Source organism: Liolophura sinensis, chromosome 10 (genome assembly GCF_032854445.1).
Source record: "Liolophura sinensis isolate JHLJ2023 chromosome 10, CUHK_Ljap_v2, whole genome shotgun sequence".
NCBI classification, from domain to species: Eukaryota; Metazoa; Mollusca; class Polyplacophora; order Chitonida; family Chitonidae; genus Liolophura; species Liolophura sinensis.
The window spans coordinates 15,838,006-15,852,889 of record NC_088304.1 but is presented as its reverse complement, the minus strand read 5'-3'; the positions used below and the strand labels follow the sequence as shown (position 1 = coordinate 15,852,889).

At 40.4% G+C, this 14,884-nt stretch overlaps 1 protein-coding gene across 1 annotated transcript; it reads left to right on the top strand.

Moving 5' to 3' along the window:
- Positions 1-1,518: 1,518 nt before the first annotated feature.
- LOC135476099 (cytochrome P450 3A24-like) lies at positions 1,519-13,098 on the top strand. The gene is made up of 14 exons (XM_064755996.1): positions 1,519-1,723; positions 3,442-3,538; positions 4,335-4,387; positions 4,984-5,080; positions 5,411-5,536; positions 6,223-6,311; positions 6,628-6,776; positions 7,395-7,519; positions 8,569-8,719; positions 9,073-9,230; positions 9,764-9,855; positions 10,269-10,406; positions 11,780-11,939; positions 12,599-13,098. Exons 1-14 carry the CDS (start codon positions 1,650-1,652, stop codon positions 12,677-12,679), a joined length of 1,590 nt encoding a protein of 529 aa, XP_064612066.1. The 5' UTR covers positions 1,519-1,649; the 3' UTR covers positions 12,680-13,098.
- Positions 13,099-14,884: the final 1,786 nt, after the last annotated feature.

Here is a 14,884-nt window from a genome sequence, read left to right as displayed (position 1 = left end):
AGTTGTCATGTAACCTATGTAGGCGATGAAATAGGAAACTATTCGTTGCTAACCATCAGTCTACTGCATTATAGGATAATATCCTTTCCCTATGGCTAGTCTCCACGACCCAGTACACATGTGACGTCATCTGTAGAAGTTCGCGCCACTTGGTGGAGAAATATGCCAACCACTTGGTTGGAAATTGTAAACTGATTCATAAAGTTAATAAAGTGTACATAAATACACTTGAACACACCTTTCTCACATCAGATCGTGGATATTGCCAACTACGGGCCAGGAATTTGCAAGCCAAAGGACCTGGCATGGTTAAGTCGAAATATGGTAGCCTATTCCTGACCAGTCACACTGAAATATCACTATTTTATTTATTTATTTATTTCATTGGTGTTTTACGCCGTACTCAAGAATATTTCACTTATACAACGGCGGCCAGCATTATGGTGGGTGGAAACCGGGCACAGCCCGGGGGAAACCCACGACCATCCGCAGTTTGCTGACAGACCTTCTCAATTACAGCCGGAGAGGAAGCCAGCATGAGCTGGACTTGAACTCACAGCGACCACATTGGTGAGAGGCTTCTGGGTCATTACGCTGCGCTAGCGCACTAATCAACTGAGCTACGGAGGCCCCAGTTTCAGCCTATACTTCCACTAAGCGTAACATGTTAATGATAGACGAGTAATTGTGCTCTCAACCAGATTTCAGGCATGATTTCGCTATAGTTGCTAGACGTTACGTAATACTATACCATAACAATTATCCATTTTTATTCATGGTTACACCCAATTAATGCAAGGCTGTCTATATATCGTGACGACGAAGGTTAATCAAAACGAAACTTTGATAGAACGTATAAAAACACACATGAATGTTTTGGTAAAACTATCATTCTGGTTAAAGTTGATCTTCATACTGCAAGTTAAAAACACACTGCCTCGTTTGAACGAAAAGTTTGGGTTTTCGATTGAGAGTGCATTTTTGGCGGGTTGTTACTAAGCAACCATCTCTTTAACGACCATATAACTTTATGGATACGTCGACCAAGTATTATTCTGCTGATTCAGAAATTTACAAAATTGTCCTGGGTTTTGATTTTTGCACTTTCTTATCGTACCTCTCTGGATCTGATTCTCCTCCTTATCGTACCAGGTCCGTTAGGAAGTATTCCGAAAATTCCTGAAATGTAGAATGAAATATTAAAGATATAAACAATCAAAAGGCAATGCAAACGCTACAGCGTCGATGCATGAAGATAACATTTAAACTTGAGCCAGCCCCCTGATTTTAAGCGACCGTATCTGGGTCGAGAGACAAGCGCGTCAGCGTAAAAGTGGTATTACGTGTACATCTGATATAGCCTTTCTTATCTACACACTGTTCACGCCGACCTATTTTCCACCGGCGAACACGTTTCGCAATCCTCAGGCCTGGATCGTATTTAGCGAGTGCAGAGCATACAGGGCACAACGTCCAGCCAAATAAACCCTAGATCTCGATACGCATGAACAACCCACCAGATTAGCCTCAGGGAGGGTCAAACGCACAAGTCCGCTGCACACAAAATACACTGCGCGTCATAAGCCGTGGGGCGCATAGACCGCAGAGGACTTTGACAGGACAGCCTTTCCTCAAACACGGTTAGGAAAATGGAGATCTTGGGACTGGTGAACGTCCCGCTATGGACGCTGTTTTTAATAGCTGTTCTCCTTCTCCTGTACCTGTAAGTATCCTCTTGCTGTCTATAGCCATGATAAGGTACAAGGTACGGGTACAATTTACCTGTGACATTACTGATTGTCGTCTATACCTGTTTAACATTATCGACGCTTTTCACCTGGGTGTTAGTGCACGTACAAACTCCTCACAGTGGGGAACCCGCCTTGAAAACTATGCCACGGCCACAAAGCGATCTGCACTGTTTGTAAATATGCAGTTCTTTGCGATGCTCTCCATGAACAAACGTTCCAGACCGCTTCACGTTACACAAGCGCATTGGTTTTTCATACAATTTATGTAGTACCTTTTTACCTTTAACAATAAAGGAATTTGAACTCAAAAGTCCCCTATTAAATTTAAAATATCAGATGATTTTAAAATTTTGAAGTTGACTAAATTTGTTACTATTCTCCTAAAAAATACATATATATGTGAAAATCGCCGCCGAAATAAAGGATTTAAAATAAGAGCAATAACGCACACCGAACTACTGTTTGCCTGGTGTCAGTGCAAAATGTCATAATATTATGTTTTAATATCACATTTAACTCATAATAAAGCAATGCAAAGTGACTAGGCCTCGGGGATGCTTAGTCCACCAGTACCTGCTGATGGACGTGTCTTCCAGGTTACAGGGAACAAAAAATAAATAAGCGCTCATCCCTCTTCCTATATGTCAGAAAAGTATCAAATATTTATTTATATATTTGTTTGGTGTTTTTCGTCTTATTCAAGAGTATTCCACTTATACGACGGCGGCGAGCGCTATGGTGGGAGGAAACCGGACAGAACCCGGGAGAAATCCACCACCATCCGCATGTTGTTAGCAGACCTTCCCATGTACGGCCTGATGGGACGTCAAATAAAATGTTTTACTGATGAAATACGTTATGTGGTCTGGATGTTCCATTAGTTAACTGCAGTGCAGATACCATTCAGTAAAGGTGACAGACAACACGTGTGATATCGTCTGCGGTTTAGTTCATAACACGCTTAAAACTTGTTCTGCAGCTCCCTTTCTGCTTATTACCTTTAACCTCCGCAGTATAGGCGGAGACGACAGCGCGGTGAGCAAACAGTTTGCTGTGCTGTTATATTCTCTTTGCCATTTGTCTTACGTAATTTTTGAAACCGACATTTGTATATCAATGGTAAACCATAATGGGCGTTCCAGTCAAATAATCACAAACCACCACAGTACTAAACAAAGCATATAAGTAAGAAAAAGAGAAACGATAAGTAGTTTTCAAAGATGTCGAAAGACAAACGGAACGCCCCTCCCACTAGACATGTAAACTGAACTAGGTTCTGAATTGTGTACCATCCTAGCACACAAGTTGCTGTTGATCAAGACTATGCTTTCATTGCAACTGTATATATATAAATCCAATGTGGAGATTTTATTCGATGCAGATACATCCTTTACACCCGGTTAAGCGGAACTAGGTGTAATTAGGAAGCAGAGCACCACATTCTGGATTCCTTCTCCATATTTATTCAAATTTTATTTACGTTTTGCGTGACCTTGGTAAATATTAAAAAGCAAGAGTGACATTGATTGAAAATATATGAAAACTGTACGTCACCATTCTCCGAACCATATATTCCTCCTTTGTCACAGGGGCGTGTTTCTCTCTATTAATCCATCTGTATCTGTGGCGTCCTGAGGTGTTTGATGTGTGAAATCCTGTTAATTGTTTATCATATTTTTCTTTGTCTAAGCTACACTTCCATAAACTATGGAGTATTTGACAAGATTGGAGTTAAGGGACCCAAGCCTTTGCCATTCGTGGGAAATATTTTGGACATTGCACGAAAGGTAGGTGGATGTAACTGACGCAATTTACGCCCGTGGTTGTATCTAATATGATGAAGTTACCTGAGACAAGGATGGATTTGGAGTGTGCTAGAGTTGATACATGTATGTCTGTATGTGGTTGTGTCTTCCCCCAGCTTATACTAAAGAGATGGGGGGCTCTGCGACAGTTTTGTGTTGTTGTCGTCCTGCGTCTATCACCTCAGTTTGTTGGTCAGACAGCTTCAAAACTGATTTTGACTTCAATCGTTCTTAAAATAAAATAACAACTGATTAAATTTTGATGCTTGTCTTTTTGTCCGATGGGCTATGTTTTAGCAATTCTCCTACTGCTAGCTACTGCTTGCCTGCAATAAATCTCCAGAACATCCAGACAAATCTTGGTTTCAATTTTTCTTTTGGAGACCGTTAATAAATGCTCATAAACAACATGTATTTTGGAGCTTGTACGCCAATCCGTTTGTCCGTTCCACCATGTCTTCTTTTAACTCTTTTGATTGGCCACTGGTTGTGTACCAATCTTAAGTGCTGAACCACTTCGACGAATTTGACCTAATTTGATTGCAGTCTTTCTTACATCCTTGGAACATGTAACTAACAGGATTTTGATGCCTTTACTGTTATGCGTTAGATCATCGTCGAATCATTGTGATATTTTCATTAGCTTTTAGACTGTTATAAGTGAGGAACATTTGCTGTGGTTACAAAAGCTTCTAGTTTGTTCCAGTTTTGTTTTGGTGTTCTGGCTTGTTGTTCGTACAACAGAAGCAATTAAATAAATTTCTTCTGTATTGTTCAGGGATTTGTGGAGTCTGAGTCTGAATGGCGTCAAAAGTACGGGCGCGTGTTCGGGTGAGTTAAAACATACAGTGACATTGAAGTAGCACAACGACTGCGCAGGGTCAGGCTGCACGTCTAAAATTGAACATTTAAGATTAAAATTTTTGGTATTGTCCGATTTTTAGACATTTGGGACATTCAAAGTGAAATATATTCAAATCGGTTTTGTTATAAATTATGTACTTACATATAGTGGGCAACAATGAGTGTTCCTGACATTAAAATAGGGTACACCACCGTGTTTGTGTTGCATAATAGATGATATATATATATATATATACCTACATGCAACATGTAGCATGCATGAAATATATCTCATGTGGCAGCGAAATGCGGATTGTCGTGTGTCCCGCCTCTCCTCTCACCGGGCACTGCCTGGTTTCATTCTACCGCATTCCAGACCAGAGTGCTTCATTTATATATTAAATATTCGGAGCACCAATCAAGCAAATATATAAATCAATCGAATTCACACTTGGCGACCTTCGAGCATAACAGTTTATCTGATAATTCAGATTTCAGGAGAGTTGTTTTCAGTTGTTTTGGCAATCATGTGAGCGTGCCATATATTTGCCTGTACTCTCATGTTGGAGTTTTTCTATACTCAGTATTCACGAAGGCCACTTTCCCGTGCTAATGATCTGTGATGTGGACATCCTGAAGGAGATAACCGTCAAAGAGTTCAGTAACTTCACCAACAGAAGGGTAAGGTGTTAGCTTTGAGTTTGAAGCCTAAACTTGTTTTCCTCATGTGTGTGTGTGTGTGTGTGTGTGTGTGTGTGTGTGTGTGTGTGTGTGTGTGTGTGTGTGTGTGTGTGTGTGTGTGTGTGTGTGTGTGTGTGTTTGTGTGTGTGTGTGTCATTCTCTCTCTATATATATATTTATATTTGTCTGCCTGTCTGCCGGTCTGTATGTTTCTTTGTCTGTATGTCCGTCAGTCTTTTGGGTTATCTCTCATTATGTCTGCTTGTCTACTTACATATACACGTGAATCTCTTTCGTTCAGCTATTAATACTTGTGTTTTCGCATTGCAGGAATTTGGGCTGAGCAAATATGCACGGCCTCCACACTCTCATTTCCTCACAATGCAGTTTGATGACGAATGGCGACATAACAGAAACACCCAAACTCCAACATTTAGTGGAGGTAAACTGAAGAAGGTAATTCATATTTTAAATGATTTTTTTTTTATTTTAAATAAAAAAAATGAATACCTCAAGTTCAGCAAGCATCAGTTGAAGCATCATTTGATACATCTATTTATAGCTGTGAATAACTTTCTCTTTGAAGGAGACCATCTATAGCCAAGTCGTCCATCGATGAGATCAGTTGTTTAGCGCGTTAGCGCAGCGTAATGACCCAGGAGCCTCTCAGCTGTGTGGTCGATGTGAGTTCAAGTCCAGTTCATGCTGGCTTCCTCTTCGTCCGTAAGAGGGAAGCGTGTGCACAGTTAGCTGACATTAAGCGAGTGCACAGTTAGCTGATGTTAAGCGTGTGCACAGTTAGCTGATGTTAAGCGTGTGCACAGTTAGCTGATGTTAAGAGTGTGCACAGTTAGCTGATGTTAAGCGTGTGCACAGTTACCTGATGTTAACAGCTGATGTTAAGCGTGTGCACAATGTTTAATCTCATGTGCTGTGTCATTTACCCGGCCAGTGAAGTCGTACGCTCGAAACCAGCTTTCGTTTGATTTTCAGCAACTTTTTGTCAGAGGGTTTGTCAAGTGTATGCCCAAAGATAGGTTGCTTCTCACCCCTTAATCTTGTGGTAAAAGTTAAATTTCAGTAAGGACAATAATGATTTCTACCTCAATGACCATCACTTATGACGCCGTTATTCACATCAGATGACCAGTCTGATCAACAAGGCAGCAGAGTCGATGATTAAAGCGATGAAGAAAGCAGCCTACAACAGCGAGCCTGTTGATGCCAAACGGTAATAATGCACATGTAAGACATCCCATAACCAGTCGTCAACCATAGTGGATGTTGCGGCTCAATAATAGCAAGATCAATTTCTAAAACAACGTTGAACAAAAACCACGAAAGAGCCAAGTATGTATATACAGTAATACAGTATGACGGAAAATCAGTTTGTAAAGATACCGAAAAGGCGTCAAAGATTGTTTTAGTCGCTCGCAGTTAATAAGGATCTAAATCGTGTTCCAAAGTTTTTCTTAAGTTCCCATTCATCCAAAAAGCCTACCTGCCCGCAAACCAAGTAACCAGTGCTTTAACACAACTTCCATCAGGTACACCGGAGCCTACACAATGGAGGTCATCGCGTCCACAGCCTTTGGTATGGATCTTGATGCACAAAACACGGAAGATGACCCTTTTGTCAAATACGCCAGGAAGTTTTTCGAGTTTTCCATCTTAGACCCTATGTTCCTTCTCGTGCGTAAGTAGTTACTAGGTGTAGGGCCTGTTATCTGAATACTTTCTGACCTCATTTACCATCTGTGTACGTTTTTTGATGCTCTATCTTGCAGAGCAAATGCTTAAATGATCAAAAGCTAAACATGTGTCAAGTGAGCATAATCAAAGTTTTACGTTCTCAACATGGCATAATGAAAACAGTATTTCTCTACTTTTAATGTACCACAAAACTTGACACACAACTTTCAGATAGAAATCGTATTTAGTGGAACAAAATCCCTTATTGTGGTGAGCAGGGAATCTGGTCTGAAAATTGTAACCTGAGGAGTACTTCATTGGAAAATTACAGTCGTTTTGACCTGGGCCGGCGTTGAAACATGCTCTGTGAGGTGTATAAGGTGTGTTTAAAATGGATACAAAGTAGACGTCTTCCACAAATATTGGCCAGATGTGGCATGTGCTGTAAAGTTTATAAGCCACAAGTTGCAATGTATACAAAAACGGTTAACTGACATAGGTATGTCTTATACCTATCCAGATATTTGTCTTCTACAAATTTTGAAGTCAGTTCGGTCGCATTTTTTTCAGAATCACTATTCATTTTTGTTCTCAGATTATCTTTCAGTTCGTTTCGTTTCAGTAATTCTTCCCTGCTTCTTGCCAATAATTGGAGCTTTGAAACTACCAACTTTGCCACAGGATGCTGAGAAGTTCTTCACAAAAATTGTGAGGCAAGCATTAGCGGAGAGGAGAGAGAATCCAGGGGTAGGTATAGTTGTAAGCATTTTTATTAACGGCTGATTTACGGTAAGCTATTAAATCTGAGAGTTATTAATTCATATCATCTGATGCGATCATAACGTGCCTGAGAAAGGCGGTGGTTGTTAGGATGCGATTTTCAAGAAAAGACCATCGATTTCAAAGCTGCACCTGGTTGATGCTGACGAATGACAATTCAACGGTGCACTTGGTCGGTTCAGGAATTGTGACTTACTATTCAACATTAAATGAGCTTTTTCTCTGTGTCATGACAAGGTGAGACACAGATTAAAGTAACATTATATATTGTTAGCATGGCCAATTACAGGTCCTGATTTACAGGCTTATTGTCATCTTTTATATTCTGTGCCAGAATAAAACAGGAATCTACTGAAGGTGGACTAAGCATCTCCAAGACCTAGTCCCTTTGCATTATTTTTATGTAATTGGTTATTGTATATAATGACAACATATCATTCAAAGCACCTCTATGCTTGTGACATCTAAAGTCTTGAAACTGCCATCACTGCATTTTCAAAACCTAACTCTGCTTGAGCCATTGTTCTAGGGAGGTCTAAGTTACTTCTGTTTAAGCGTGTACATGAACAGAGAATAAAGGCATTAGTGAGGTTAGCTCAGTTATGGACGGTAGGTCCAGGATCAATCCTGGGTCGGGTCACACCTAAGACTTTAAAAAGAGGAAGTTGTAACTTCCTCGCTTGGCGTTCAGCATTGAGGGTATAGGACAATTGACCAGTATCAGTATAATGGCTCGGACGGGGCAGCTTACTTGTTTCTGTAAGTCGTCTCAGTGAAGCAGCACAAGATAAAATCACTGAAAAATTGTTAAGTACACCATTAAACTCCAATCACTCACTGACTCCACTTTGTAAGGTAAATTGGCAATAGGCCGTATTTCACCAGCTACGTTTGACTATTTTCCTTCCATCGCTTTGTCGTCGCCGTTCTGGTTTGGAATTCATGGTATCAAAAATACAAGAGCTTTGCCACTCTCTTAGGTCACAGTGTCACTAAACCAGTCGTCCGTGTTTTAGAAATGCAGCGACTTCTTGGAAATGATGGCAAATGCTGAACGTGAAGCGCAAGCCTCGGAACAAGAGGGAAGTCACGTGACCACCGGAAGCAAACGGGAAGAAAACCATGAAAACGGAGACACCGCATGGGTCGATAAGAGGAAGGGAAAAGGTCAGTGGTAATTCTTCACCAATCTGTAAAATTTATTTTCTGTCTGTCTGTCTCGTTGTCTTTCACGGAAAAGGTTATATATGGATTGGGATTAAACTGTGTGAATACGGCCAAGAACCAATCATGTATGGTGGTGCGAATCCGGGTTTCGATTGGTTAAAGTGTTATAAACGACTCTTCACCAATAACAGATAGCACCGAAATGCAGAATATTGTCTCCTCTTGTTTGAGTATTCGAACATTTTGCTGTGACGTAAAGCGTGCAAATATTTTATGAGAAGTAAGTTTTTTAACCATTATCAAAAACAAATTGTTGAACAAAAGTATGAAGTAAGCAAAAAATCCTGTTGCAGGTTTATCAGATTCGGAGATTCTTGCCGCATGTATTCTGTTCTTCTCTGCTGGCTATGACACCACTGCCACGACGTTGACGCATGCGCTGTACCATCTCGCCTTGAACCCTGACGTTCAAGATAAACTGATAGACGAGATCGACGAACATTTCCCGCCGGTAGGATAACTGTAATAAGGTCATGCTTGTCTAAGGTCGACATTTTGCTGCCACCTATTTCTATTCATTTCCATTCTTTGTTTGAAAAGCGTGGTTGATGTTATCGCCAAATTATTACTTTGAACGAAAGAAAGAAAGTAAAGCTTGAGTCTAAAAGGTTCTTGTTGTTACGCATGGCCTATTTCTTGTTTTTTTTTAAGCGGAAGTGGATTTTGAAATGCGCATGCGTCTCTTCTCTTCAAGTCAAATGAAACACGAAATGTGTCGATTTCTTGAAAAGAACACTTCATGTATAATTGGTGTGTATTTACATCGTACACGGTATTAATTTTATGAGATCATGTCAGTTAATTATAACAAATTTTGTTCTATGAATAAATTCAACCCGTCGGATACCCCAGGTTTCTCAAAGTTCTGGTCGAATTGCACGTGCGTTACAGCTTCTGATCGGAAATGCCAATATTTTATTATATTTAAAATGTCCTGCTTTTCTGCTTTTTATTTTACAAACTAACGCTATACTATTTAATCAGGGTAAACTGCCTGCTTACGAGACGGTGGGAGAGCTACAGTACCTTGACATGGTGATCATGGAAGTGTTGAGAATTAACCCACCTGCAGCTCGGTAAGTAGCAACCAGAGAGGGATAAAATGTCATAAAAAGAAATGAACATAAACGCTTGTAAGCCCATTATAATAAACGAAAGCCCCTCCTCCCCTACCCCCTATCCCCGAGAGCCCTACCTCATGGAACCTAACACAAATTACCAGCCCAAATGGAATGTGCTACAATATTGCTTGAAACTATCATGTGAACTGGGACCTGTCTGTTGCTTGACCGATGAGGTCACGAGTTCGAATCCAGTCCTGACCTGTTCGGCTGTGACTTTAAGTCACTAGGTTTGTCAGGTATCTTCTCCGGGCACACTGGATTCCTTCACCTAACCGCAGTCATAAAACTGGAAAATTTATCGAGCCCGACATTAAACACCAAATAAATAAATAAATCCCGCACGTGACTGGTTTGTTTATTCACAGCGTGGATCGTGTATGTAAACGGGACACTGAAATCCGTGGACTTTACATCCCCGCTGGCACTGTGGTTGGTCTGCCCATCTACACAATCCACCATGACGCGGAATACTGGCCGGATCCGGACGTCTTTGACCCGGAAAGGTAATATGGGTTAAAGGATATAGAAATTCGAAAAGACATCTCTGTAGATATCAACTTTTCGGGAAGTTATTGAAAACTTAAGGGTCAAAAATGAAAAGTGTGAAATGTATTAGATTACGTAATGGCTTTAAAATACGTACCCTCCTACTATTTGTTAATTTCGACCGTGTCATTGGATCAGAGGCCTTGATTATGATCCCCAAGTGTGAGATAGAGCACAAACGTAAATGTAATTATAACCAATCACAACGTGACTTTCATTTTCCTACCGTGTCGAGCATAATATCAACACCGCAAGTCGCGTCTTTAAGTACCAAATCAAAAATAAAATATCACTTTATTTTCATTTTGTCCACACAGAGTTGCATAATAAAAGAGCTAAGTTCTTTTTGATTTACTCGATATGAAATGTGCATGTTTGAGATCGCAGGAAAAATAGTATTCACATTCTTCGACATCTATCAATAATATTCAGCCGGGATAAAGTGTGTAAAAATCATAAACCCACTGTCAAGTTCCCTCCGGTTTTCTATTACAATGTACACAAGTTGCACTTTGGTTTCCTCATCCAGTGTACACAAGCATATTTCCTCCAGTACACTGGTTTCCTCGCCCAGAGTACTCAAGGTTCTTTCTGCTTTCCTAGACCCAGAGTACACTAGTCTCTTGAACACATGGTTCTCACAGGTTTTCTCACCCAACGCACGCAAAGTTCCTTCTGGTTTCCTCGTCCAGTATGAATGGGGCTCTCATTGGTTTCATGATCAGGTGTATATTGTTATAACATAACCCATTTACCTGCTTTTCTTCTTCACTTTTCACGAGAACGTTGGTTATGTCAGTGAAACATGGTGCTATATTCTTTTTATCTATATGTAGATCAGCAGTTCTGTCTGAATAAAATAGTGTGGAAAATATTTATTTTTGTCTGTCAAGGAATTAGAGGGTAGAGGTCAGCATGCCACTCATAACCACGAGGCAGAAGGGATGTGGGTTCAATTCCGGAGGTGGACAGATAATTTGTAGATTCTTCCGCTCTCACATTTTGTATGGATTGTGGTGAGAATAAGTGGTAGATGGAGCTCGCCGAAGACCACCTACATTTCCTGCCAGCCTGTATGCCACACGAGAAAGTTTGTCAGTACAGAGGTTTGCCCCAGTACACCAGTTTCCCCCGGTACACCAGTTTCCCCGACCCATACAACTTACCGCTGTCATGTAGAAAACAATCTTATAGTGGGACGTTTAACCACAAGCTCTCAATTACCGAATGGAGGGAAGAATCGTAATACATTTTCGCACAGGTACCAAATCTAGAATAAGTCAGGAACACCGAATGAACACATTCAAAATCTTGTGATTATTGTTTGAAGGTTTAGTCCAGAAAACAAGAAGACCCATCACCCCCTTCAGTGGATTCCTTTTGGGTATGGCCCCCGAAATTGTATCGGCATGAGACTTGCCATTCTTGAGATGAAACTGGCTTTGATTCATCTGATGAAGTCTTTCAGATTCAAGACAAACAGCAAGACGGTAAGTGGATTATTATCTAAGAAAGATATTTGCCTCCTGAGGTTAGAGACCTGTTATGTCACAAAGCTGGTTCTACCGTTTTTAAGAAGTCATTCATCCTCGTGTTTACTGTCGCCTTCTATCACCCAGTTCAAATAGTCAGCTATGGGCACCGAAAGCAACTTACCAGCCTCTAGGTCGCATGATATGTATATCAAACCTTGATATATGCAAACGTTAACACGTAGCATCAAAAGAAAGAACCACCAGCCTTGTATTTTCAAGTCAACACAGAATGCAGTGAGATTACTTTGGGAGTCCGTACGTGGGAAGGTCTGGCATTAACCTGCGGATGATCGTGGGTTTCCCCAGGGCTGTGCCACCGTCATATAAGTGAAATATTCTTGAGTTTTTTTTAGACAGGAATACAAATCAGTCAGTAAATTAAACTTCTACCACATAGTAATCAATACAACCTAAGATGTAATGTTCTAATAGACCAGATTTGAATCCGACGTGTTGAAAAACGTTTAACTACATCGGAAAAATTCACAGAAGTAAATCAAATTGTTTTTTCTGTACAGTACAATACTGATCTTTTCTCAGACATTTACGTCTTTTAGTGATTTCTGTGGCATTATTGATGGCAGCTCTTTCAACTGCTATCATTCTACTTTCAGAAACCTCTGAAGTTCGGCAGCACATTTCTGCTCACAAACACGAAGGATGGAGTATGGGTGACTCCGGAAAACCGCCATTAAGAAAGACGATGCTGCCGTAGACGTGTCAACACGAGCATACATCGATATGTTAAAAATAAGAGACATGTAGAGACGTAGATACGAGATTTATGTCTGCCTACGCTTCTGATTTTACAGTGTTCTTACCTTTGTACCCGTTCGTAACAAAAAATATGTGAGTTAAAAAAAACTGTGTAGCTTTTGAGCGATATTATGGTTTTGTTTCATTTTTATTCTCTTTTACTATTACGTTGTCGGTTTCCTGCGTATTTTGTCACCCATACGTCATGTGTACGCAAGTATAAACGTTTAGGTAAAATACGGTGACATCTTAATTCGACCTCTACATCTATTTGGTGTAGTTTTCTCCATTACCTCTCTTACCAATTTGTACCTAATTGTATATATACACTGTAAATAAAATTATAGTGTGTACATTATTATTGTTGTGTTTATGTGTATCTGTAAGATTATTTCATAGACGTATTGCAATTTATTTGTTAACCAAATTCTGCGATGACAGTATTTGGTAACATGGTTTGCACATGGCAGTGCTGTTCGGGCAATGAGGGATGTGAATTGTAGCACCGGGCTATGTTTCTAATACACCATTGTGTACCCCCTGGCGCCATAAATGCCCTAGCATGAGGATAACAACTTAAATGCCTGTATAGCTGACAACACTGGGCTATGTTTCTAATACAGCACTGTGTACCCCCTGGCACCATAATTGCCCTAGAATGAAGATAACAACGTCAATGCCTGTATAGCTGACAACACTGGGCTATGTTTCTAATACAGCATTGTGTACCCCCTGGCGCCATAAATGCCCTAGCATGAAGATAACAACGTAAATGCCTGTATAGCTGACAACACTGGTCTATGTTTCTAATACAGCATTGTGTGCCCCCTGGCGCCATAAATGCCCTAGCATGAAGATAACAACGTCAATGCCTGTATAGCTGACAACACTGGGCTATGTTTCTAATACAGCATTGTGTACCCCCTGGCGCCATAATTGCCCTAGAATGAAGATAACAACGTCAATGCCTGTATAGCTGACAACACTGGGCTATGTTTCTAATACAGCATTGTGTACCCCCTGGCGCCATAAATGCCCTAGCATGAAGATAACAACGTAAATGCCTGTATAGCTGACAACACTGGTCTTAGCATTTGGTCTGTGCCACGACCTGATACATATGGGCCATCTTCACATCAACAGAAAGAAATAAATCGAAGGAAATAAAGAAAATCGATGACTACATTCTTAAGTGCCTTTCCAACATATGTCCACAGCTCATGCTGGCTTCCTCCCCGGCCGTACGTGGGAAGGTCTTCCAGCAGCCTGCGGATGGTCGTAGGTTTCCCCCGGACTGTGCCCGGTTTCCACCCACCATAATGCTTGCCGCCGTCGTATAAGTGAAATATTCTTGAGTACGGCGTAAAACACCAATGAAATAAATAAATAAATATATGTTCAAATAAGCTCTCTGTTATCCAAGCCTCAGTCCAAAAATACACCATGATCAAGTCCTATTTCCCTCAGTATATAATATATGTGTTTGTTTTGCGAGGTATATGCCACTTACCAGAGCGAGTGTTATCACCAGCATATCAGGTGACAGATCCAGCGAGGGCTGCACCAGATGCAGAACTCAAGTGCTTGAATCAACAGATAACGCACTAGATGACATTTGATAAGTTACAGATATAAACAATTATGTTGTATTATTTGTCCAAACGAGAAAAAAGTTACATCTGTTCTTGATGACTTCATAAGTATGTGTCTAAACCCAGCAGAAATTTAATGTTGAAGAAATCATGTGAAACCACTTCCGTAGTTCAAATAGATTGAGAAATACGGCTGTGCAAGACGTCCTTTGAGGAATTACTATATTATCGTTCCGACTGACAAAGGACCAAGTAATATAATTTTATCTGCAAATTTTGTTTTTGCAAGTACAAAGCGCTCCATCAGCTCCAAATTCTAGTTACTCGTCAGATGGGAGCTCGGCCACAGGTGTTCCGACAGGCCATAAATGTCAGAACTCACAACTGGTAATTATAACGTGTAAGATCTATAGTCCTATGTGTCATAAGTATGTTTCGAATTCATCTTCACCAGGGACTAAGAATGGCATAAACATGCAGATTTAATACCACCTGTGTGATTATATAAAAACAGTTTGAATAAAAATAATATAAATCCTCGGTTAGCGATAA